We start from the raw sequence: 26,243 nt of genomic DNA on the forward strand, positions 1-26,243 counted from the left end.
CCCAACACCTCAGCACACATGCTTGCATTCAGTTCACAGACTCTGCAAAAACACACATTCCACCACCTCACAGCCTCACGCACAAAGAACAAGTTATCACTGGCATTCCTTCCTCACAGATGCATTCCATCCCACCGAAGGAAGGCGTGGGCACACTTTGCCCCCAAATGCTCTGTGATCATGCATCATGGCAATCACTCACACACAAACACGCACGCACGCACACATCAGGCCCCGGGACCCCGACACCAAGGCACTATTCGCCCCAATGTTAACCGTGTGTGCCTGAGCTGGGCTATGGACTTCGTGTCTGAGCAGAGGTGCGTTCCAGTGAGTCCTTCTGAGCGGACTGTGGGGCCAACTGGGAGGGGTCGGGGCTGGAAAGCAGGCCCGCCCAGCCTCTCCTCTGGCGCACAGCTGGATTCCGGAATCCGGGCCCACGGGCAGAGTCCCACCCCGCCTGGGCCCCTCCGGCCGGCCGTCTCTCCAGCACCCGGCAGACGTCCGAAGGAGACGCCCCCCCACCCACCCCCGCCATCCGGTGGATAAAAATAGCCGCGCGCAGGCCTTGGGAACGGTAATGGGAGCCACATGTTGGCCAGATGTGCCCGGGAGAGACCGCCAGGAATGCGGAGGGCCGGGAGCGCGGGGCCGGTCCCGCCCTCGCCACGCAGGCCCCGCCCCCGCACGGACCAGGCAGGCACGGGGAGCGCTTACACCGCAGTTTACTTTCTTGTGTTTCTCAAAGTCGTGTGGGAGGACGTGGGTGGCCGGGGCCTGACTTCCCCCCAGGTCCCGCCGTAGTCCCCCTCCCGGGCCCCCCCTCAGTGCGTCTGCGTCTGCACGTGGATGGAGTCCCGGGTCCGGGACTCCTGGGTTTCCTGCTTCATCTGCACCTAGTCGGGAGAGGGCGTCAGGAGAGGCGGGCAGGGGAGGGCCAGCCCCCAGCCCCCCGGGATCCGCACCCCACCCACCTCCAGCAACAGGCGCTTCTCCTTCTCGCTCTTCAGCTCCTCCCAGATGTCTGTCAGCTTCCTCCTGCGGACAGAGACCAAGGGTAAGGGGTGGGCTGGGCAGGCTTAGAGCCCCCGCCTCCCTCCCTGCCCTCCCCCTTCCCACTTACTCCAGCTGCACCCACATCCGCTCCAGCGACCTTTTTAAAGACCCCACCTCGTCCTGTAGCCTCATTATATCGCCTCTGTCACTTTTGCTGTCCGTGAGATTTTGTGGGACCGGAGAAAGTAGGCTGGGAGTCTCTTGGGGGTCTGGAGTCGACTTGATAGGATGAGGATTCTTTTGAACAGGGGCTACCTCTTTGGGGGACTCCTCTTTGCGGGGTGCCTCCTCCTTCTGAGTAGCCTCATGCTGCCCAGGTACCTCCTGGGCAGGCACGGACCCTGGCTTGGACTCAGACTGGAACGGGGAGCTGTCCCTCTGATCCACAGGGTATGAGAGGTCAGGGTCCTCTGGCATATGGACCTCTTGGGATTGAGCCTCATTGGCCACGAGAGACTTGAACTTCAGCAGGGCTTGCTCCGGAGAGAAGTGATGGAGCTGAGTGTTGTCTCTGGTGGAGGCCTCTGCAGAGAGCACCTGCTCAGGGGTCAAGACCTTTTCTAGGGTGGGGGTCTCATCCCCAGGCAGGGCCATCTTTGGGCCAGGGGCTTCATCCTCAGGTGGGACGTCTGGGGCAGGGGCCTCATCCCCAGAAGTCACGCTGTGTGGGCTGGGAGCCTTGTCCAGAGTCAGGCTCTCCTCTGGGGTGGGGTTCTCTGGCGCTGGGCCCTTGAACTCCAGAATCCGGGCCTCCTCTGAGATGGGGACCTTATCTGGAGTCAGGGTTTCCTCTGGAGTGGGGGCCTTATCTGGAGACAGAGTCTTCTCTGGGCTGGGAGTCTTGTCCAGAGTAGTGGTTTTATTCACAGGAGGGGCCTTTGCCAGGCTGCTCTGCTCTTCCTCCTGTGGTGATGCAGGTCAGGTCTCAGTTGAGGGCTGGGTACCTTGACAGTTTTAATCAGGTCCCCCTTGGCCTGGGATCCTTCCCCCTTGTACGCCACACCCCTGGGAACCAGACCCTGCCCAGCAGTCTCACTCTCCTGCGTCTCAGGCCCTCTTACCTGACTGGTGGCAGAGCGCTGCCGGGAAGTCTGGGTTTTCGATCCCTTTCTACCAGGGTGGCCTGGACCCCTGCTGAGGGAGCTGCCACTGGAGCCTAGAAGAGCAGAACCTCAGGGGTACAAGCTCCCCCGACTCTGGGTCTTTCCCCATCTCTGTCCTTCAGCACAACCACCCTGTCCCTGTCCCCCATTCCTCGCCCACCCCCGCTGGAGAGGGGCTGTGAGACCTACCGGAGTCTCGGGAGGGGCGCTTCTGACTGTCTCCACTGGGTATCCAAGATGGCCTGAAACATATCACCATCAGACCAGAAGGTGGGGGGCAGGGAGCAGCCTTTCCTTTGTACCCTACCCACCCCCACCCTGCTCCTTACTTGGGTTTGCTGGGCCCAGTGGGGGCTGTCACCAGCTTCTTGACTGTAGGCAGGGCTGCTTTGGGCATCATCTTTTTTGGTTCCTTAAGAGGAGCTGGGAGGGAAGAAGGGAGTGTGGCACCCATTCATTCCCTTATCCATTCATCTAACGGTTGGTGGCCCTGTCCTGTGCACAGGGGACTAGGGACAGGAGATGAACATTTGACTCTGCCTCCTCAGAACTCTGGGGAAGCCTACCGCCCTCGTGCCGCATGGGCACGGGGAACCATGGGAGCAACCTGAAGGGGCACCTGGCAGAAGACAGTTGTCAGGGAAGTCTTTGGAGGGAACGTGCTTTCATATCCTGCCCGTTTTTAATCCATGCTTTTCTTTTCTTTTCTTTTCTTTTTTAAAGTAATTCTGTGCCCAACGTGGGGCTCAAACTCACAACCCCAAGATCAAGAGTTGCACGCTCTACCGACCGAGCCAGCCAGGCGCCCCTATCCAAACTTCTCTAAGACCTGTCTCCTGCTCGGTGCCCATGGCTGTCTCCCTGGGTCAGACTTCATCTTTTTCCTAGACCACAGCAATAACCTTCCCCAATCCAGTCCTCCCTCTGTAGAACTTCTCGGTCTTCTCTATCTCATTTACTCCCTAAGAGACCTCACCCAGTTTGAAGGATTCAATTAGCAACAACAGGCCAACGACTCCCGCATTTTCATCTCTAGCCCCTGAGCTGCAGACTCACTGTCCAACTGCCCTCTCTGTTTCCAGCTGGGGAGCTAAGTGGCATCATACACTTAATGTACCCAAAACTGAACTCTGACTTGTCATCCCGCAAACCTGCCTCTTTTCCGGACACCCCCTCACGCACTTGCCCACTTGCTCAGATGACAAGATGAGTCATCGCTGACCTCTTTCATTCCCTTATGCTGCACATCCAAACCAGCGGTCCGTCTCGACTGCTCTACCTTCAAAACGTCCTGAATTCAATCACTTGTCTCCACCTCTGCCACTAAGTGCTCCGGACCCAGGCATCTTCACCCAGACTATGGCAACAGCCACCACCCTGCGCTCTGGCTTGCACTGCCCCCCTGTCCACAGCATGTTCCCACAGCAATCAGAGTGAGCTCAGGTCTGGGCATCTGGGCGGCTCAGTTGGTTAAGCATCTGACCGGTTCGGGTCATGATCTCATGTTTCGTGAGTTCGAGTCCCGCATTGGGTGAGCCCTGCTTCTCTCTCTCTCTCTCTCTCTGCTCCTTGTAGGATTCTCTCTCTCTCCCTCTTTCTCTTTCTGCCCCTCACTCACTTGCGCCCTCTCTGTCAAAAAAACCCAATAAACAAAAACAAAAACAAAACAAATGAGCTCAGATTCTACTGGGGAAGCAGACATAAGCAAAAGTCAAATATGCAATGTGTTGGCGTTATCAGGTATTACTGAGGAAGAAGAAGCAGAGGAATGTCAATTTTATTTATTCTTTTAAGTTTATTTATTTATTTTGAGAGAGAGAGAGAGAGAGAGAGCATAAGCATGTGAGGGGCAGAGACAGAGAGAGAGAACCCCAAGCAGGCTCTGCACTGTCAGTGCAGAGTCCGATGTGGGGCTTGAACCCATGAACCGTGAGATCATGACCTGAGCCGAAACCAAGGGTCAGGTTCTTAGCTGAGCCACCCAGGCGCCCCAGGAATGTCCATTTTAAATGGGGTGGTCGGAGAAGGCGACACTGAGATGACATCGGCGTGAACGCAGTCACACGCGGGGACATTCATATTCATGGACACACGACCAGCCACTCTGGCACATGCACACATGCTGGCATTTAGTCACACGCACAGTATCACATGCAGACACACGCACAAATCCTGATGGTGTGCATAGCGGGCTAGAGCATGGATCCTATAGCCAGACACCAGGCTTTGACGTCCTGCTCCATTACTTGACAGCTGTGTGAAAACTTGGGGAAGTCACTTAACCTCTCTGTGCCCCGGCATCCTCATCCACCCAGTATACATCTGGTAGGGTTGTTGTGAGGTTTGGGTGACTTCCTTCGCATGAGGCGCTTAGAAGAGTATTTAGCATATAGTCAAAGCTCAGTAAATGTCAACTTTGACTTCAGCTGCTCGTACTTCGGCTGATTAGGTGCTTGATAGGGCCCTCCCACTGGAGAACAATTATATCCTCCTTAAGATACAATTTTGAGGCACTGTTGGAACTCGAAGAGGTGGGGGAGGTCCATTAAAAAAGAGGGAACTGAGGGGCGCCTGGGTGGCTCAGTTGGTTGAGTATCTGACTTCGGCTCAGGTCATGATCTCACGGTTCGTGAGTTAGAGCCCCACCTTGGGCCCTGTGCTGACAGCTCAGAGCCTGGAGCCTGCTTCGGATTTGGTGTCTCCCTCTCTCTCTCTGCCCCTCCCCCGCACATGCTCTCTCTCTGTCTCTCACAAATAAATAAACGTTAAAAAAAAATTTTTTTTTAATAAAAAAAAAGGAGGGAACTGAGGCCAGAAAAGTAGGGAGAGGGCAGCACTACTGTGGCTACTGAGCCTGGGCCTGTGATGAGCAGATGCCCCACGGTGTCTCCCTTGGCTCTCCACACAACCCAAGCTTGGTTGCTACGCAGCAGTGAGCCCTTTCTTCCAGAGGGAAGTGGTCTCTACTGGTGGGTGCCCTGTAGTTACTGGTGGGAGTAGAGGCAAGTCCTCTCTGGAAGAAATCTTCCCCTACTGAGGCATACACAACTCACTCAGGTTGGGATCGAGTCATGAGCTCACACACAAAAATCATAAAACACACGAGAAAGGAGGCGACTGAGAATGGAACTCAGCAGACACAACACACAGCAGACACAGGAGTTGTCAGAGAACATAGTTGTGTGCAACATGAGCACGAAACGAAGGGACCATCAGGAATAAACAGGCAAATGTGGGAGGGCGGGGAAAGAAAACTGAAACTGCTAGAGATGAAAAACAGCGTTCTCGAAATAAATCAAATGCACTACAGGTTAAATAGCAGATTCAACACAGCCAAAACAGCAGAGAGATCCAGTAAACAGGAAGCACAGTGAGACAAGGAGCAGAAAATCTGAAAGCAGAGGTAAAGGAGTGGATAATGACAGGGGGTCTGACTGCGGCTGAATGAAGGGCCAGACAAATCCTCACCTCTAAAGGCAACTAGAAAGCTGGACAAAACCACCATTTCCATGCCCTGGAAATGGACCAAAGGCATGAGATAATCCGAGAAGCATTTATGCTTGATGGCGTCCTTGCCCACGGCTGCACCTGTCCCTGCTCTGCCAGCATGATCCACACCGACCCTCTGTGGCCTAGGGCAGGCTGCAGGAGTTGGCAGCTTTCACGGCCATGAGAGAAGGGAGGTCACATGATTTGGGGTTTAACCTGAGACTTGGCACTGGTTTCGGAGATATGACACCAAAAGCACAAGCAACCAAAGAAAAAAAATAGGGAAGTGAGACTTCATCAAGATGTAAAACTTTTGCGCATTAAAAGGTACCATTAAGAAAGTACAAAGACAGCCGACAGGATGGGAGAAAATATGTGCAAAGTACATGTCTGATAAGGGACTTTGCTCAAGATATATATAAACTCTACAGGTCGGGGCACCTGGGTGGCTCCATTGGTTAAGCGTCTGACTCTTGATTTCAGCTCAGAATATGATCTCACGGTTGTGAGATCAAGCCCTGCTTGGGATTCTCTCTGTCTCTCTGCCCCTACCCACCTGTCTCTCAAAATAAAAAAATAAACATTAAAAAATAAAAAACTTCTACAAGTCAAATAACCCAATTTAAAAATGGGCAAAGGATCCAAATAGACATTTCTCCGAAAGATATATAAATTGTCAATAAACATATGAAGAGAGAGTCCACATCTAAGCTGGCACAGAGAGGTGCAGCAGAACCACAATGAGAAACCACGTCACACACACTAGGATGATTATCATAAAAAGGAGAGGAACAAGTGCTGGGGAGGATGTGGAAAAAGTAGAACCCTCGTGCACCTGCTGGTAGGAACAGAAAACGGGACTAGCGCTTTGGCAAACAGTCTGACAGTTCCTCCCAATGCTAAATACAGAGTAGTCACAGCACCCAGAAATCATTTGCCTAGGCATACACCCAAGAGAAATGGAAACAGGTCAACACAAAAACTTGTACACAAATGTTCATGCCCCCAAAAGTAGAAACAACCTCAATGTCCACCAGCAAACACGTGGATGAATTGTGGTACATCCATATGAGGGAATATTATCAGGCAACTAAAAGGAATGAAGCATAGCAGACACCGGAAAAATGGATGAACCTTGAAAACAAAAGGTACGATAGAAAAGGTGTCTTTTTAAGTACTTGAATGTATTAACAAGTCTCTGATGAGACTGAACAAGAAAAAAGAGAGGAAAAAATTACTAGGAATGAAAAAAGACTTTTAAGTGCAGATACAGATTATAAAAGAACATTATGAATGACTTTATGCAAATAACTAGAAAACTGATAAAATGGATAATCACAAATATAACTCATTAAAACTGATTTAAGAATTTAGCCAGATTTTTGGTCAGCCATCAGTACCCAGGGACCAGGAGATTAGACCGCTAATGGTGCAAGGCTCCTAAAATGCAAGGTTTTCTCCCGAGTTCCAAGGTCAAGCCATTTGAATAACAGTTGCAAAGGGACCTTTGCAGATGTAATCAAGTTAAGATGAGGTCATACTCTCCGGGCGCCTGGGTGGGCTCAGTTGGTTAAGCATCTGACTTTGGCTCGGGTCATGATCTTGCAGTTCCTGGGTTTGAGCCCTGAGTCAGGCTCCACGCCAGACAGCTCAGAGCCTGGAACCTGCTTCTGATTCTGTGTCTCCCTCTCTCTGGCCCTCCCCCGCTCACGCTGTGTCTCACTCTCTCTCTCTCAAAAATAAAATAAAAAACATTAAAAATAAATAAATAAATAAATAAATAAATAAATAAATAAAGGAGAAAACCCAGAGAATCATTTCAAAAGATTCATATAAACAATTTGAGAAAATTCAACACATACTTGTTTTTTTTAATTAAAAAGATTTTTTATGTTTATTTTTGAGAGAGAGTGTGAGTGGGGGAGGAGCAGAGAGAGAGGGAGACACAGACTCCGAAGCAGGCTCCAGGCTCTGAGCTGTCAGCACAGAGCCCAACGCGAGGCTCAAACTCACAAACTGCGAGATCGTGACTTGAGTCAAAGTTGGATGCTGAACCGACTGAGCTGCCCAGATGCGCCTCAACACATACTCTTGATAAATATTCTAAATAAACTAGAAATAGAATCGTTGTTAAAGGAGAAGTTTGGAAACATTCCACTTGAAATCAGAAGACAGTAATGATGCTCAATGTGACTACTTCTATTCAATAATGTATCGAGCCCCTAGCCACTATAGGAAAATAGGAAAATAAAATGAAGACATAAGGGGTAGAAAAGATAGAGCAAAATTGTCATTAGTCACAGATGACATAACTGTCTTCAAAGAAAACTTATTAGGAATCCACAGATAAACTATTAGAAATAATAAGAGTTTAGCACCGTGGCTGGCTATAAAATCAATATACAAAAATCAATGCATTTCTATATTCCAAAATAAACAGAAGAATATCTAATTTTTTAGAAGGCACAAGAAAAAAAATAAAATAAAATAAAAGGCACAAGAAAAAGATCTGTGGTATTTAGAAATAAATTTTATAAAAACTGGGTAAAAATCACACGCGGAAAATAATAAACGATGCTGAAATAGCTCCTTGTCCATATGGAAAAAGTTCTAATTGGGTCACTCATTAAAAATCAATGCCACAGAGAATGCAAACTGGTGCAGCCACTCTGGAAAACAGTACGGAGTTTCCTCAAAAAAATTAAAAATAGAACTACCCTACAACCCAGCAATTGCACTACTAGGTATTTATCCAAGGGATACAGGTGTGCTGTTTCGAAGGGGCACATGCACACCAATGTTTATAGCAGCACTATCAACAATAGCCAAAGTATGGAAACAGCCCAAATGTCCATCGATGGATGATGAACGGATAAAGAAGATGTGGTATATATACACAATGGAGTATTACTCGGCAATCAAAAAGAATGAAATCTTGCCATTCGCAACTACGTGGATGGAACTGGAGGGTATTATGTTAAGCAAATGAGTCAGAGGAAGACAAATAGACAAATATCATATGACTTCACTCATATGAGGACTTTAAGATACAAAACAGATGAACATAAGGGAAGGGAAGCAAAAATAATATAAAAACAGGGATGGGGACAAAGCATAAGAGACTCATAAATATGGAGAACAAACAGAGGGTTACTGGAGGGGTTGTGGGAGGGGGGATGGTCTAAGTGGGTAAGAGGCATTAAGGAATCTACTCCCGAAATCATTGTTGCACCATATGGTAACTAACTTGGATGTAAATTAAAAAAATAAATTAAAAGAAAATTTCTTACAAATAAAAATACGCAAAAAAAAAAAAAAATCAAAGCTACAGAGATGAAGGCACTTTAAAAAGCAACACTTCAAATATTTTAAAGAAATATAAATGAGGGGTGCCTGGGTGGCTCAGTTGGTTAAGCCTTGGACTTCAACTTAGGTCGCGATCTGGTGGTTCGTAAGGTCAAGACCAACATCAGGCTCTTCACTAACAGTGCAGAGCCTGCTGGGGATTGTTTCTCTCCCTTGCTCTCTGCCCCCCCCCCCCCACTCATGTTTTCTCTCTCTCTCTCTCTAAATAAAATAAGCTTAAAAAGAAGAAATAAGCTTAAAAAGAAGAAGGGGTGCCTGGCTGACTCAGTTGGTTGGGTGCCCTATGTCAGCCCAGGTCATGATCTCCCAGTCCAGTCCGTGGGTTCCAGCCCTGTGTCAGGCTCTGTGCTGAAGGCTCAGATTCTGTGTCTCCCTCTCTCTCTGCCCCTCCCCTACTCACGCTCTGTCTTTCTCTCAAAAAAAACCAAACATTAAAAAAAAAAAAAAAAAAAAAAAAATATATATATATATATATATATATATATATATATATATATATATATGACTGTTTTTCTGAATTTGGAGCAGGAAGGATTTCTTAGACAAGGAAAAACCCGCTAACCATTAAAGATTGATATGCTTGCATTAAAATTAAGAATTCCTGTTCATCAAAGAACACCATTATACAAAAAGAGACAACAAACCACAATGAGAAAAAATATTTGTAAGGCATATAACCCACAAAAGATTGGTATTCAGTTTATATAAAGAACTCCAACTAATTATAACTAACCAGGGAGGAGCATCTGGATGGCTCAGTCGGTTGAGCGACTTCGGCTCAGGTCATGATCTCACAGCTTGTGAGTTGGAGCCTCGCGTCGGGCTCTGTGCTGACAGCTCGGAGCCTGGAGCCTGCTTCGGATTCTGTGTCTCCCTCACTCTCTGCCCCTACCCCTCTCATGCTCTGTCTCTCTCTCTCTCCAAGATAAATAAACGTTAAAAAAATTTTTTTAATTGTAACTAACCAGGGAAATAAATGCAAATTAAGTCCAAAAGGAGATGCTCTTTTGTAGCTACTAGATTCACACACACACACACACACACACACACACACACACACACGTAAAAGCTGATAATACCTCTGTTAAAGAGGATTTGGATTAACAGGATCTCATACAGCTCATACACCGATGGTGGAATATTAAAGTGTACAACACTTTGAAAACCAAAGCGACTTTATGTCATAAAAACTGAACATTCACTAACCCTATAATCTAGAAGTGCCACTCCTAGGATTATATCCCAGAGAAATTATTGTACGTGCACACCAGGACAGAGGCTCAGGAATGTTAGAACTATTTGTTGTAACAAAAACTAGAAATAATGAAAATGTCTAACATCAGGCGATCAGATACATACAGAAGCTGTGGTAAATTCCCTGCAAGGAATATTATACAGCAGAGGAAAATTAGTGAATTTACATCTACATACAACACGGATTAATCTTAGAAATATAATGTTAAAAAAAAAAAAAAAAAGAAAGAAATATAATGTTGATTGGAAACAGCAACTCCCAGAAGACTATAAACAAGATACCATTTTTATCAAGCTCAAAAGAAGCAAAAATTAATTAAGCAATACATTATTTAGGCACATACATAGGTAAGGAAACTTAAAAACTCAAGGGAATTATAAACACAAAATTCGGGATAGTGGTTACCTTTTTGGGGTAGGTAGCAGAATGGGAAAGAAAAGGAACACACAAACTATTAGCAATATTCTAGTTCTTGGGTTTGGTGACAGATCGCGAATGTTCACGGGAGTCCATTGTTGAGGTTTAAAGCACATATGTACGTTTTGCGTGAAATATTACATTAAAAGATAAATAAAATACCCCAACAGAACTATTCACTGACACGTTTATATGACGTGTGAACACACACACGTTCTCATAGACGCAGACGCATTGATCCATACCTTTCCTTAAAAAAGGAAATGAATCTATGGGGCGCCTGGGCGGCTCAGTCAGTTAAGCGGCCGACTTCGGCTCAGGTCATGATCTCACAGTCTGTGGGTTCGAGCCCCGCGTCGGGCTCTGTGCTGACAGCTCAGAGCCTGGAGCCCGTTTCAGATTCTGTGTGTCCCTCTCTCTGACCCTCCCCCGTTCATGCTCTGTCTCTCTCTGTCTCAAAAATAAATAAACATTAAAAAAAAAAAAAAAAGGAAATGAATCTAAACACGCTGATAGCCACATTCTCAAGACACACAAAAAATTATGAACACAGTAATACACTGATTCCTATACACTGGTCTGCACACATTCCTACCAGGTCCTTAACCCACATAGAGGTAGCTCCTAAGGGGCTATAATACTGAACCACTGGAGAGCTATGGGTGTTTATGGATGGGCAACTAAACTGGTGAGCCCCCCCCCCACCCCCGCCGAGAACAAAATCCACCCCCCGCACACAAATCCCAGGCTTCCTGGGCACCTACCTGACTCCCGAGATGCCACTTTCCGTGGGATCAGCTTCTTGACCTGTGAAGAAGAAAATTATCAGAATCTGAAGAAGGGTCCCCACATTTCTAAGTTCACCCTCATTTAGGGGTGAACTAAATGCCCACTAAACACCACGACCCCCAACTTTGTCCAGAGCAGCACGCCCCACCCCCCCTACCTGAGTGTCTCGCTCCATACTCACTGGGGGTGGGGGGAGGACAAAGTTGTCTGGAAAGACTCCTCTTCTGCCTTGAGACTCTCCTTCCCACCAGCCCTTATCCTCTGTGGTCTGGGAGAGCAAGAGGCCATGGGGAAGTGAGCCAGATCCCCAAGCTCCTTCCTTCCAGGGTGCCTCCGCTTCTCCACGCACCCTTCCGGGCCGCCTCCCCTGCCCTGCGCCTTTCATACCTTCCTCAGTACTTTCACCTCGTCTCCTCTCCGCAGCGCCAACTCATCTGGGGCCTCAGGCTGGTAGTCGAACAGCACCCTATAGATCTCAGGGCGGGAGACTGAGGGGAGGTCAGTCCGCTGAAGCCAACTCTTCTCCCCGGATCAGTCAGCTGCTCCCTCCCCCATCAGCCTAGTTGGGGGTTCCCCTCTCCCAAGTCAGGGTGGCTCTCAGGAGGGGGTTTCCAGGAAACCTTTGGCTGGGTGCTCACCTGTCTGCAGGTAGTCTGGAGGGCTGTCATAGGTCAGGCTGCTCAGCTAGTGGAGGAGGGGGAGGGTAGAAGAAGCTGAGCCTCCACCTCCCCAAGAGGAACTCACCACTCCTGCGCCCACCGCACCCAGTTTACCTTGGGAGGCCGCTGGGGACTGGGGCTGACTGAAGGCATGTCTGGGTTCCCGAGGCCTGGTGGGGACAGTGAAGTTAGGGGGCTTGCTAATTCAGTTTAGATCGTGGGAGAGGTCAAAGGGGTCACAGGGTCAGGATGTGTGGATCACCGGCCCGGCCCACCGGGAGGGTCACTGGAGATTCCAGAGTCTGGTCACAAGGGTTCTTGGGGTCACAGGGTGCAGGTCTCACTTGGGGGCCCACTGTCCAGCAACTCCACAAAGTTGGATGGAAAGGCTCCCAGCTGCCCGTTCTTCTTCCCCAGCCACCAGCCGTCCTCAATCTGGGGAGGAGGAGGACGCAGGGCCATCTGGTTCTGCCCCAGGGTCTTTCGAGAATTCTTCCACCATTTTTTCTGCCCCAATTCTGCCCAATGCCCACCTCCTCCTTTGCTCCCTCACTTTCCCGTTTCGGCGCCCCTCACCATCCCCATCGCCCACACCCTCACTTCACACATCTCCCTGGGGACGCAAGCGCTCCAGCACCTCAAGCACCTCCAGCCCTCCAGCCCTCCAGCACCTCCGTCCAAAGCCTCTCATCATCACCTCGTCCCCTCACCTCCTTTATCACTTCCACAATCTCCCCAGCTTGCAACTTCAGCTCGTCCGCCTGCTCCGGGCTGTAGTTGAAGTTCACCTTGCACCATCTTTGGGGGCCCCGAGATTTGGCGGGGCGACCTCAGATCGGACCAGAGAGAGAGGCCGCTGATCTGTGAGCCCCAGTCCACTGAGCTGAGAGAGGGGCGGGCCGGGAGCGCCCTAGCAGAAGCTCCAGGCCCCGCCCTGAGGCGGAGCATTGTACCCAAGAACCAATCACAGACCACAGAGTGCCGATTGGCCCCGCCCAGAGCCGCGCCCGTCACGTCCCGCTAGGGGTGGCCGGAGCCGCGCAGGCTCCGCGCGCCCGCCCACCCGGCCTGGCGCTCACCTCGGCGGCGCGCACAGCGCGGGCTCGGCGCCTCCCCGGCGCCGCGCAGAGCCTCGGGGATCTCCTGGAGATGAGGGCATGGGGACGTGGGGGCTCTCAGTTCCTGAGGGCGCGCACTGAGACCCTCCTCCACCCAACCTGCGGCCCGGCCTCACCTGCACCGACCTCTCGGGGAAGAGGCCACAACGACCCCGTAGCTCTCCGCGCAGCCAGCCCCGTGAGGACCCCTCGCACACCTGCCGGACCACGTCCCCGGGGGCCAGATTCAGTTCGTCCTCCTTCTGCGCGCGGTATCCGGCCAGGACCAGCACCTCTGCGGGCGGAGGACCGGGCGGGGGCGCGTCTCAGAAGGGACCGGTCCGGGCACACTGGCTTAGGCGAGAATCCCGGGCTCCGCGTGGAAGACAACGGGAGAGCGGGGCGGTGGTGTGAGCCATTTCCGCCACCCCCAAACCCTCTGCACATACCCATAGCTTCAGGGTCGCGCTCCAGAGCCGGGCGCTGGAAGGACAGTACTGTCCCGCAGGCAGCCGAGTACTGGGCCCAGGTAGGATGGGTGGGACGAGCTGCGAGGTTGTGAAGCGAAGGAGGCGGAGACGCTAGCCGATAGGTCGGGCCCGGGATTCTGGGAGTGGGTGTGGGAGAGGGGGCGGCCCGGCTCAGCAGGTTCGGCCCCCAACCCAGGGATGAGGAGGACTCCAGGGTCCCTGGCCAGTGCTGGGGCCACAGCTCCCCCACGTGTTTATCCCAACCTAGTCACTTAAATTACAGTCTAGCCGCCTCTCCTCTCCCTGGCAGCCGTAGGCCCTGAGGCTCCCACCCACCGTTCGCACAGAGCCTTCCCTGGCCTATCTTCTCCCCGCTGGCAAGCTTTGAGCAGCAGGGGAAGAGGCGGGAGAGGCGCATACCAGGGTGGGGCCCCCAGCAGGCTGCAGCTGCTCTGAGGCAGGCCCTGGGTGGAGGAGGTGGCTGTCTAGCGCACACAAAGCTATTCCTAGTGTACTCCAAATCTCTGCTGTCCCTGGAAGGCACGTTACCCCCACAGCCCCACCCCAGGTCAAAGGAGGAGGGCAGAGACCCCAGCTTCCCGCCACCTGGCTTCTTTGGTTTCATAAAACACCTCCCAGATTCTCCTTGGGAAAAGGGCGAGAAAAAAGGAACTTGAAGAGCTTCCGTGGCTCCTGCTCAGAGCCAAGCTCAGAGCTAGTAAGGGCTCAAGTTTAGGGTCCATCTGGTGCCAATCCCATCCAGGCTGGGCTTTCAAGTAATCTTTCTGCTCAGTGGTGAACACGGAAGGCTGAACCTGTTGTCCACGACCCGTGACCTTTACCCCACCACTTTGGAAGCCAAAGTCCTTGCCCATAACACAGGGAAAAAACCTAGTTCTCTTGGGGTGTCCAAGTTACAGGATGATGCAAAACCACTGGGGTGACGAGTTACTAGCCAGCAAAGGGTGGCAGTCTCCTCCCAGAACAACTGGGAACGGAGCTGATGAAGAGACTGAGCAACAGTCTGGGCCCAGCCCTCACAGACATTTGTCTTTCAGCTGCCCTGAAGCTGCTGTGGCAGGTACCCTCCCCCCCCTCCCCCCCACTAAGGGTGACAATGACCAGAGTCCATTTACATCTGCCTTCTTCATTTATTTATTTATTTGCAGGAGGAGTTGAAACAAATTTGAAGGGTGTTTTCATTTTTTTCCCCCTAAACATGAATCATTCAAGTAAAACCAACTTAACTATAGAAATGTAGCAAAGTAAGGGGAAAGAAGCACAACAACCCAAGAGGCAAAGGTTGGGGGTGGGGGGAAGAGGTGGGTGCAGTCCGCATATAACATATGCATAAATGCCATATGATTCACCTGCTCAGGACCGCCTCCCCAGAAGGCAAGCACAAGGACCCATTTTAAGAGGATGTTTTCCCCCCAAACATCCAAGAATGTTTCAACTTAAAGCTTAAGGTTAAAAAAAAAAAAAAAAAAAAAAGGAAAAGGAAAAGAAAAAACAAACCCCCACAAACCACCCAGCCATAACCACCTTCCTTAATCGATCATAGGAGTTTCTTTTCATTTTATAAAAAGATTAATAAAAAATATTGAAAAAATTATTTTCTCATCTTATATTTGTAAAGATAATAGAATTCAGAAGTTTCTTAGAAAACAGACCAGAAACTGCCGTCCAGTTTCCACCCCTGTTGCTGAGAGGATCAGCAGGACTACAAAGTTTGGGATACTGGAGCTGCTGGTGGAGAATGGGATGCCCAGCCCAGAAGAAATCAGAAAATATTGGGGTGTGGGGGGGGGACGTGGGGTATGGTTAGCAGCACACCATCGGATACATGGCTGTGCAGAAAAGGGGAACACAAGGTGGTCAGAAAGGCCTTGAACTCCTCCTCGACATACAAAACCGATTTTTACAAAGATCCAAGCAGTTTGGTCCCAAACTGAGGTGAACACTTCAAAGTTTATTCACATGCTTTGTTTTCTCTTTGAAGAATCAAAGTTGCCCAAATTAAATCTTTCTGCTATGGTTACTACATATGCCTAAAAAAAAAAAAAAAAAAAAAAAAGGAAGAAGAAGGGCTTTTAAAATCAGGGTAAGGGAGAAGAGATTGAAAATCAAATTAGTCCTCTTAGCTCCAAATGAAATTAAGAACAAAACTGTTGGTTTCTAATAGGGAACAAACCAAAATCCAGGTATCGCTCTCCCCTCCCTACCCCAGCCCCCACCCCGCACACCAACAACAAATGAGAAACACAGCTAAAGCCCAATGTGTTGTGTTCTGCTCCAGAGCTGGGCCCAACCCCCAGGCCCCTCAGCCGGCCGCCTGTCCAGTGGGACTTGGCGCCAGGGATGCTTTCGGCGGTGATAGGATTCTGCGTGGCTGGGGGGTGAGGGGGGTGGGATTTTCGCAATCTTGAGGCTTCTCTGTTTCGCTCCTCACCAGCCATCTTCCCAGCGCCCTCTCTCCCCTGGGCAGGGGCTCCCATCAGAGTGGCCCCTACTCAGTTGTGGGCTGTAAATTGTCCTTCTCTTCTCGGTTCTCTGTCCCACTCTCGTCGTCTTCAATCTCCCCTTCCTCCCCACTGAACTTGTCATGGGCCCATTTGGGGCTGGTGCTGGATTTCCGGAACATGAACCGGCCTCGACCCCGGGGGAAGGCTCCTCGGCCCCGACCCCGGCTCACCCACTTGTCACTGCCTTCGCCTTCACGGTCATCATGCTGAGAGGAAGGAAAACTGCCATCAGTACTGGAGCGAACAATCGTGGCCAGAGCCCTCTTCTCATCCAAATGTGACTCTCAAACCAACCTTTTGCCCCACCCCACCGTTTGTTCCTTTTGTGTCCTCATCCCTGTGCCCTAGTCCAAAAATGCTACCGATTCAGATCCAAGACGATCTTCCTGTTGTGTGCCTTAGGAATTCTAAGGCAGTGGCTTGGGGGCATTATAATAATGATGATAAAACCCTCACTGAGCACTGAAAGCCGTTCACACCCATGACCTCATTTAATCCTCACTTCTACCCTCCTATTATTATCACCCTCCACCATGCAAAAGAGGAAGGAAAAAGGCTTAGCAACTTTAGGTGACTCCATGTTATTTAATACACCATCTCTCAAAGGACAGGTCTGAGAAAGCCAATCACACCAAAACATGAAACTATGTCTGATGTGGGACATCAGGCAGCTACCAGAGGAAGTGACACTCAATACCTCGCTGGGATGTCAGCTCTTCCCGCCCACCCCACCCCCCCACCCCAACCAGCCTGGAACAGGAAGTGAGAACAAAGGCAAATGACTTGGTCACAGTGTCAGACCTGTAAGTGGCAAAGGCAGGACCAGAACCCAGCCTCCCATCTTCTATCCCCCCTTTAATTTCATGCAAAGAGGCAGTGTGGCTGAGCAGAAAAAAAACACAGCCTGCATCTCAATCCTGTTCTGATGATCTCATGAGAGAAGGAGGCTCCAATGAAAGAATGAGAAAGCATTTTGAAAACTAGAAGTTGGTGTTCCCTCACGAGCCGCATGGCTTCAAAAACTCTAAACCATCACAAGCAGGACCTCAGGCTCCAGGGGTCAACTCAGCTAAGGGCCAGCTGCTTCTTACCAGGGCTGCCTGTTCGACAGCCTAAATGCATGAAGCCAGCAATGCTCCTTCAGAAGGCAGATGGGAGACAGGGAGAAGGGCTCTAGATGGACTTTAGTCATTCTCCTATAGCAGTGCCACTCCAGCACTGATCCTAGGCCGCACCAACTCCTCCCTGGAGGGTCCAAGGGTCCTCTAGGAGTCTCAACTCAGCTCCTAGCAGCCCCAGAAAAGTGAAGTTGGCTGTACACAACCATCTACAAAACCTGTTTCCTAACTGTGCAACTGACAATACACACCAACACCAGCCCTTCTTGTGGGTGATGAAGGCTTGGCTGCAAGTTTACTTTGGTTACAACACTCAGAGTCACGTGCTGGGACCTAGGCCTGCTAGTGATATATAGCAAGGCGGAGAGAACTTACTCATTGGCAAGGTAATCCAGCCTAGAAGAGCCCCAGTATGAGGGAGACAGGGAGAGCCTGGGAAATGCCTGCTACTTCGGAGTGACCAGAAGCTGAGATGAGAGGAGCCCAGTGTCATTTCATTCTGGAGACAGATCCCCTCCCTCACAGAGACCCTGTGCTGTCTTTTCTATCTATCTTGCACGAGGGAGTGAGAGTGGAACTGCAGACTTGGGAGAGGGTTATGACTCCATCCCTGAATAAAGGCTGGAGGGAGGCTGAGGTTGGGTTAGCAATTAAAAAGCTCACAGACCTATGAGGCACCTGGGTGGCTCCGTTGGTTAAGTGTCTGACTCTGAACTTTGGCTCAGGTCATGATCTCACAGTTCGTGAGTTTGAGCTCCGTGTCGGGCTCTGTGCTGGCAGTGCGGAGCCTGCTTGTGATTCTTTCTCTCTCTGCCCCTTCCCTGTACGCTCTCTCTCAAAATAAATAAATAAACTTAAAAAAAAAAAAAAAAAAAAGCTCACAGACTAAAAAGGCCAGAGCAAGCCTTCTTGTTTATCCTAGAATCCATAAACCTCTTAGACGATAAAACACTTCTGAGGCCGGGACCAGCTCTCAAGAGAACACTCCTCTTTTGCCGGCACTGTGCTGTCCCTCGAGTACAAATCTCCCCCCTGCCCCCTCCCAGTGCAATATGCCTACACACGTATTTAATCACAGTTCTGGACAGATCAATTAAAGGCTTGGTATCAGCTACTGTGTGTGCCCAAGGCACTGCTCCGGCCCTTCCCGCTTATCCCAGACACCTACCAAGTAATACTTCTTGCTTTTGGGTGTGTACTCGGGGTCCCACTCCTCCTCCCGGGTTCTCTTTTGAAAATCGTTGTTGCTGTTATTGTTGTTGTTACCAGAGTAGTTGCCTCTGCCCCAGCCTCTCCCTCTGGCTCGAAATTGCTGTGGCATTAAGTAGGGAAAAGGAACAAAGGACTATGTCAGGAATGGAGAAAAACAACTCCCTGCCTTCTGTTCAAATCCTGTTCTAGTGCAGAACAGACAGCAGTCCTCTGGTCAATCTGCTGGTCAAATGGTCTCTAGCTCAAGTCTGGAGCCCATACAGAGAGGACCATATGGCACAAGGCCCTCCCTACAGACACAGCAGGGAGTCAAGGTAAGTGGGGGAAATAATGAGGCCAGAAGCCCCAAGAGGCTTTCTAGGTAAGAAAAATAAGTAAAAAGAAAAAGCTTAAGGAAGAGGGGAACCACAGATTCTGGGATCTATAGACTGAATTCCTTGTATCAAGGACAATAAAACTAGTATTTGGATAAACAAACAATTGGGAGGAACAGGGGCTCAGAGAAAGGGAGAGGGGGCAGGATCTTACAAAGGTCCCTCGAGCTCTGCCTCCTCTTTCATTTGGACCCACGAAGTCTTTGGTCCCCAGTCTGGACTTGTCAAAGCCTGTGGTGCTCTCTTCCCTCTCCTCCGTCTCTTCAGTGTACTCTTCCGCTTTGTAGGAGTGGGATGACTGGGAGGAAGAGGAGGATGACCTGGACCGGTCTCGTGCTCTCCGGTGCTTCCTACGAAAACAGAAGAGCCAGGGATTTAAATCACCAAGCTCCAGGGTACAGCCCTTGGCTGTACTCACTGGTAAGAAGCACAGGGCAATCAGGAACATATCTGTGATGAAAACACTGAAGACACTGAGTAACCTCAAAACACCCAACTCACCCCCAACTTACCCACCCAGGGTACCTAGGAGGCCTCCTCTCAGTTCTGTGGGTCATGTTCAGTGACAGGTCTGTGTGTCAGCCTGTGATGAACATGGGACATACACAGAGAAGGAACAGAACACAGCCCATGGCCCCGTATAATACATTTGCATGAACTAGAAAGGCAGAGGAGAGAACGCTGCATTGCAAGCCATGACGTATCTGGAACTGGGACAGAGGTTTAATATATTACCATGTGTTTAGTGCTTTACATTACTTTTATTTCTCATAGGAAGAACACTACTGGCCTAATTTAGGCCTGTTCTAGAGACTGAACAAACAATATGCTTCAACACTTCACAATGACATAGCAGGTGTGTAGTGAATGGCGGCTGTGATTATTCAGTATTATTTCTCCCACTTTATAGACAAGAGATTCAGGGTGACAGAGCTGAGCAGAACTGGGGTTCAAACCTAGCTCTAATTATACCACTATCCCACATACCACCTCTCACTGAGCTCAAACAGGTTGAGTTATTAAAGCACAGGATCCGGCAAAACTCTTCCCAGAGTTACTTCCCTCCCTTCCCTTCATCTGAGAGAAATTACAGACCAGGGCAAATTAGCTTACTACAATGAGTCACCGTCTATGGAGAAGTCGGTGCCAGTCCTGCCATGTGCTAGTGGGGGTTACTGGCTGCCTTTAAGATGGCAGAAAGGCCAGGCTCCCAGGAGTAGAGGACACTTAGAGGTAAAGGCCAGCCAAGCGCCAATAACCTACTGCTATCCTCCCTTCCCATGTCCCCCTCCATTTCGCAAACAAAGCACCCTGCTCCCTCTCCCACCACATTCGCCATTTGAGAAGCTCAAGAACTTAAATATTTAAATCCTAGTGCCTCTTTCTAGCATTTACTCATAAATAGGGGAAATCTAAGTTATCATCACAGGATTTTTCTAAGAGGTTTTAAAAACAAGATCCCAAAAGGCCTCAGACTGGAGTCCCAGTATCACTTTTATTACTTGTGTGATCTTGGGTTAAGTTGTTCTTCAGTCATTCGAGAAACCGTTTTTGTAAACTGAAGAGTGATGGGATATATATATATATATATATATATATATATATATTTTTTTTTTTTTTTTTTTTTATTTCTTTTAATTTTTAATTTATTTTTGAGACAGAGAGAGACAGAGCATGAGAGGGGAGGGGCAGAGAGAGAGGGAGACACAGAATCAGAAGCAGGCTCCAGGCTCCGAGCCGTCAGCACAGAGCCTGACACTGGGCTCAAACTCACGGACTGTGAGATCACGACCTGAGCCGAAGTCGGATGCCCAACCGACTGAGTCACCCAGGAGCCCCTGAAGAATGATATTTAACGAGATTAAACATCTTTCTTCTTGCCCCAATCACAAAACACTAGGGTTTCAACATCACACAGCAAGTCAGGGGAAGAGGTACGTGTTCCAGGGAAAGGAATCAGGATCAATAATCCAAACCCAACCCTGAAATGTTTGAGGGGTTTTGCCTCCTTTCCACCAGAAGCAGTGCTGAGGACTACTGGACCACCACATCCACTCCCTGTTGAGGATTATCAGGTCCCTTTGTCAAGGGGCAGTCCTGGCAAGTGCCAGGGCTTCTGATGCACAAGTAACACAGTGGAAGGAAGAAAAAGTGGGACAGAAGATCTGAGTTTTGATGTCAGCTGATAATTATGTCATTTCAGAAAAATCATTATAAGCTCAGCTTATCTTTCAAATGGGCAAAGTGGGTACCATACCAACCATGCAACTTATCTCAAAGGATTGTTATCAGAAAATGGATAATGAAAACGCCTGCTGGCCAAAGTTCAGAAACAGCAAAAGTGGTGTTGCTTCATATGGGAATGTGTGGGGCTTCAATTCTACGTTTAATGAGACATGATTGAAAAGTCATGGAACTTTCACAGATGTAAACAGAAATGACAGGACCTTGGCATGAATGCTGCCCTATGAAGTTCAACAACGCTACCTTTGTTTAAAGAATATTTGGAACACCTTACTTGGAAGTGTCTGTCAAACTAGATCTTAAAGGGCATTTAAGATCAACAATCTTGGGGCGCCTGGGTGGCTCAGTCAAGTATTCAATTCTTGATTTTGGCTCAGGTCATGATTTCATGCTTTGTGAGACAGAGCCCCAAGAACCCCCTCATCATGCTCTGTGCTGACAGCATTGAGCCTGCTAGGGATTCATTCTCTCTCTCTCTCTCTCTCAAAATAAAGAAACATTAACCGGGGGGGGGGGGGGGGGGGGAAGAATGTTCTTAAAAAAAAAAAAATCAACAACCTTGTCCTATATTTAGTTTCACCCTATGTCTTTGACAAAAGTGTTACTATGAGCCAACAACTTTGAGCCATTTCTAAAACATAACCTCCCCATTAAAATTTGTGATGAAAAAGAATGTATCAAAGAAAATGTCTAAAATAACCCAAAAGGAATTCCCAAATGATTTTCCACTCCATCCCTAGAGCCAAACTAAAGACCCACCTCCCAGGAGGCCTTCTCTGGACAAGGATCATACCCCTACTTTGATGCAGAAGTTGTTTTCAAGCCAGGGACCTTACTTGACAGTTACAGGATATCAAAGAACAAACTGCTATCATCCCTAACCCTAAATGAAACTCTGGTATAGAGCCCAGAAGGAGCAGACAAGAGACCCCACTCAGAAGTCTGAATGAGGGAACAGGGGCTTACGTACTTCTGCTTCTTTGATCCTTTATGAGTTTTCTCTGTTTTCTCAGCTGATCTTTCCCTCGAGTGGCTTGAGTCTCGGGAATCCACTGATTCTCTTGATTTACCTCGTTTAAGATCTCTCTCCTTATGTTTTTTACGACGTTCAATATCAAGGCGCAGATCAACAGGATCATCTTTGTATTTTCCCTCAGTCTGCCAAGAGAGAAATCAAAATGAAGGTTTTTGGGATTCAGGGCTGCCAACTCAACCACCCCACAAACTGTGGTTCCCACTCCAATGGAGCGGTACAGAGGAAGCACTGGGAGTGTGAGGCACCGCACCCAAGCTTGGGAGGGATACAGGACGTCCCACAGAAGTCCCTTCCTGAGGGTCCCTCACAGAACCCAAACCAGTTCTCTGAAATAATGTCTACCTTCTGAAAATGCTAAACATTGATCGCGCCTTGTTTGCTTCCTCTGTGGCCCAGTAATGACTCTGGCTAGCCTACAAGCTGAGAAGGCCAAATTCCGCTTTAGAGGGTGGCTGGTTAGGCTGGGTCAGGCCTATAGTCACCACCAAGAGCGGAAATGCCTGTGTCGTGTTGTCCTTCCCTACCTATGCTGTGGCAGCCACCATGGGTTTATGCTCTCCTTGGAACTGGCTCTGAGCATGCAGCCCAGCAACAGAGCATGGGACACTTCAGCAGCCTTCCAAAATGCTTAGTTACAATGAGAAACAGCTTTAGAGAGGGAACATCAAAAACCATTATGGAAAATTCATGAAGTGACAATACCAGGTCAAAATTTATTTTAAAAAAGAAAAAAGCAGCAGCAGAAAAAGAAAGCAAAACCCCGTTTTTGCTGACTTCTAGGAAGTCGAAGCCTCAGGGTACATGCACCGCAGATGGACAGCAGTAGCACTGTGCGTCCCAAACCAGGGCAAAGGCTTTCAACAGCTCTTGGGACACTCAGAGCAGAGGGCAAGGTGGATTCAGGATCATTAAGCACCAGGATTTGCCTCATGGGAAGTAAAACTTCTCTAAAAGAGGAAGGAATGGGCAGCTGACTCTGTATTAACATTGCACTTACACAAACTACTAAGCTTTTTGCCGAAATAAGTTTAAGGTTTATTGTTATCATGTTGGTTTTGAGAGGGAATGGGGCCTCTGCACCCTCCAAAGACAAAAACAGAACAAAACAACAAAACAAAGGCAGAAGCTGCTCCCTGAGGCCGTGCACCCCCAGCACCTCTATGGGGTCAGCTCTGCGAGGCCTTGAGGACCAGCTCTCTTCTGCTGTTTCAAAGCCTTGCATTTCACATGGTTAGTGCCGAGCTGGGGGAGTACCGGGGGGTGGGGGAGGCGACAAATGGAGAAAAAGAAAAGGGGGTGGGAGAGAAGACACTGTGCCAGAGTGCCTCTCATCACATTCAACTACCAAGACAATTCTGTCCAGAAGACTTGAAGATTAATATCTTTAGAAAAGGTTTCAGCAGCAATGGAAATCTTTAATTTTAAATTTTAACTGCATATGTGAATGAAGGTCAATAAACACTAAGACTTAAAAAAAAAACCCAAACCTATTATTTCACAGTAAAAAGACTGCATACAAGCTTTAACTTCTTAATAACTATGTTTGCGTGCACATCATTGCAAATGTAGCTGGGCTATCAAAATAATGTTTAGCTTTTAAAGTAACAGTAACCGACAGATGATAAATATGGTACAATGTTAGAAAAAAAAAACTGGACTAGCTGTTTAAAACAGTCTACCATGTTAAGATATGAATATTTCACTCTCCTCTGACATGCATGTCTTTTTGAAATCATGGTTGGAAATAGTGCATGTAATATAGTTGATTTGATAATACTTACAAGCAGAAAAATATCACAAAAAGTTTCTTCTCTCATCATGGGCACTTGTTCCAAAACTCCTCTCTTTTTTTTCTCAAGCTCACCTCAATAGACTTTGGGGTCATTTACCATATTCTAACCACTTCACAAAGGTTGTTGATACATTTAATAAAAATTAACCCTTTGTAGTTCATTTTTAGAATTATGCCCATCCTTAAAAGAAAAACACAAACTTAAGTAGAGAGTAATTTAAACAAACACATTTCTGTCAAGTTCATGCCCAACGCACTCATTTTGTTGGAATTACGATCAAAGCAACAGTTCACCTTGTAGCCAGGTTCCCGTGGGCTTTTCATTTCGTCATGAGCCAAACCATGTTTTCTGAATGTACTGGGAGAAATGTCTATCCTCCTAAAAATTGAAAACAGAAAAAAGGTTTAATATCCCGCAGTATGAATATAGTAGTGGTAACATTTTAGTTCATAAGTTGGGCAACAGAATCATAGGCATTCTTTTTCATTATGTTTCCTAACTTAGACACATACATTATTTACATTCTTTGCTTATATGTTTATACTCTCCCATAGGTGTGTCCGTGAGCACACAGGCGCGTACACACAACATACACACCAACCTCTCAAACTCAAACTGAAGAAACTTCTCATTCCTTCCCAATATTGTTACAGCCAGGAAGAAAGACTCACCTACACCCACACCTATTATCTCAAATTCACATCAAGACTATCCATGCCCTGCTAACCTCAAAGAGCAGTTTTCATCTTGGGAATAAGAATATAATAGCCCATTATTTACCTATGAGATTCGGTCTAGATGAGAAAACAACGGCCTGGCACGTACACACACCCCAAAGACCCTAAAACCCGAAGATTGTTGTAGAAACAGCATTCTCCTACCTACCGCAACAGGCTCAAGAGCGGACTATTAAGAAATTAAAGATACGGCCAAGTTTGTTTCTAGACAAAGCCCGTAACTGCTGAATATACTGCCACAATTGAATGTGATACTCTAAAACTGTTGGGCTTTTAAACCCTTTGACACAATTCTGCAAGCTCTCCCACCCACGGCAAATTCTTCCAAAAGAACTGATATATGGAACACAGGGGTTGCTTACAGAAACTTAGCATTTACTCTGCCTATAGAAAGTTCACAGTGGTCTCAGGTTACTATTTGTCAGCTCCCAACAATACAAGGATTCATCTATATCAAAAGGCCGGTCTTCCTCAGGCCCAAAGTGAGCAACCATAGTCATTAAGGCATGTCCTTTCCACTCAAACAACAAACGCCCACTGCTACCCTAGAGTCTGGAGAGTGTTTACCCTAAACCCTGCTGCTAACGCACCTGATGTTGATAAAAACAAGAGGAGTTTATTATCTGATGAGCAATCTTTTATGGCCACCTCTAGTGTAAGGCTGAAGTCCTCACCTGTGTATCTCTGGGCTTTTCTTGTTTTTAGCCGCCTCCTGCTCAGTTCCTCTCTTTAGGTATTTAGTAAAGCGTTCATGCAATGTCATTCCTGAGGACCCAAAGTGATGCTCTGTGGGAATTCAAAGAACACGTTATGCTACCAAAGGCAGAATATTCAACTCTTCTGCATGAACCTGTAGCCAGAGATGTGACTCAAGTCGTCAAATACACGTAACAAACACGCTGAAAAGAGGGAGGAAAAACGGCTGGTTCAGACACGATCCAATGTTGGCCACTGGGTTTCCACTATGTAAGTCCCTTGTCTTAGGACATGGATACAAGGAAACCGAGAGCTCACTTCTCTGTGAATTACAGCACCAACTCCCACTGGAGTTTAGATTTCAGGTAGAACCTGTAACTGGCCCAACCTAGCTTCTGTATCACTTCTCTCAGCCATTCCCAACCTGCCCACCTCAATCTGCCCAGGAAATGGTAGAATAATGTGGGGAAGAAATTCACAGCACAAAGTCTCTGAGAGATCTCTACAGGCTTTCATCTGCTAGAAAGGAAAAGAGGTGCTGGAAAAGCCACTTTTCATACTTCCTTCTGCCAGCATTTTAAACCTTACATGAAGTATTTTACCTATTCTCACGAGCACAGGTTACTATAATTTCAAAATGTTCAAGTCTGTAATTACAAAATGGAAATTCCTCCTTGGAAGGAATTTCTTCAAGCCAGTCTCTAGCTTCAAAGGCCCTTTTGATGAGATAAAGGGCCCCAAAAGGCTCCCTTAGTCACCCACTCATCCTTCTGCTTATAGCAGAGGAAGCTAAGCACGCAGAAAGGG

The 26,243-nt window shown here is 48.2% G+C and overlaps 2 protein-coding genes across 9 annotated transcripts in view; both read right to left on the reverse strand.

Moving 5' to 3' along the window:
- Nucleotides 1-707: 707 nt before the first annotated feature.
- On the reverse strand, nt 708-14,060 carry SH3D21 (SH3 domain containing 21). 5 transcript variants are annotated; one of them, XM_081796433.1, is made up of 16 exons: nt 13,681-14,060; nt 13,369-13,526; nt 13,214-13,277; nt 12,845-12,963; nt 12,479-12,569; nt 12,249-12,304; nt 12,114-12,159; nt 11,863-11,963; nt 11,657-11,743; nt 11,451-11,493; nt 2,489-2,582; nt 2,349-2,401; nt 2,118-2,212; nt 1,124-1,959; nt 975-1,038; nt 708-890 (listed from the first exon to the last, which is right to left on the reverse strand). In XM_081796433.1, exons 1-16 carry the CDS (start codon nt 13,682-13,684, stop codon nt 825-827), a joined length of 1,977 nt encoding a protein of 658 aa, XP_081652559.1. In that variant the 5' UTR covers nt 13,685-14,060; the 3' UTR covers nt 708-824. The 5 variants fall into 5 exon arrangements, with proteins under 5 accessions (XP_081652559.1, XP_060481780.3, XP_081652561.1 ...); XM_060625797.3 differs by having other exon boundaries at nt 708-896; nt 13,681-14,058; XM_081796435.1 differs by lacking the exons at nt 12,479-12,569; nt 13,681-14,060 and having other exon boundaries at nt 708-896; nt 13,369-13,407.
- A 1,593-nt stretch (nt 14,061-15,653) lies between these two features.
- THRAP3 (thyroid hormone receptor associated protein 3) overlaps nt 15,654-26,243 on the reverse strand; it is a 76,047-nt gene continuing 65,457 nt past the window's right edge. For all 4 annotated transcript variants that reach the window (XM_060625767.3, XM_060625764.3, XM_060625768.3 and 1 more), the window contains 6 exons: nt 25,415-25,526; nt 24,297-24,381; nt 22,145-22,332; nt 19,085-19,280; nt 18,513-18,656; nt 15,654-16,432 (listed from right to left, as the gene is read on the reverse strand). In XM_060625767.3, coding sequence (XP_060481750.2) covers nt 16,211-16,432; nt 18,513-18,656; nt 19,085-19,280; nt 22,145-22,332; nt 24,297-24,381; nt 25,415-25,526 — 947 coding nt within the window. In that variant the 3' untranslated portion in view covers nt 15,654-16,210. The remainder of the gene's footprint in view (nt 16,433-18,512; nt 18,657-19,084; nt 19,281-22,144; nt 22,333-24,296; nt 24,382-25,414; nt 25,527-26,243) is intronic.

The sequence above is a fragment of the Panthera onca genome, chromosome C1 (assembly GCF_046562875.1).
Source record: "Panthera onca isolate mPanOnc1 chromosome C1, mPanOnc1 haplotype 2, whole genome shotgun sequence".
NCBI classification, from domain to species: domain Eukaryota; kingdom Metazoa; phylum Chordata; class Mammalia; order Carnivora; family Felidae; genus Panthera; species Panthera onca.

Bases quoted from the DNA above. Each gene is read 5' to 3' on its own strand.
- SH3D21 (XM_060625797.3), bottom strand. The intron at 12,570-12,844 runs GTGAGGGGACGA...CCTCCTCCCCAG, and splicing joins TTGTGGAAGTGATAAAGGAG to ATTGAGGACGGCTGGTGGCT. The intron at 1,960-2,117 runs GTAAGAGGGCCT...GCATCACCACAG, and splicing joins AGCGCTCTGCCACCAGTCAG to GAGGAAGAGCAGAGCAGCCT.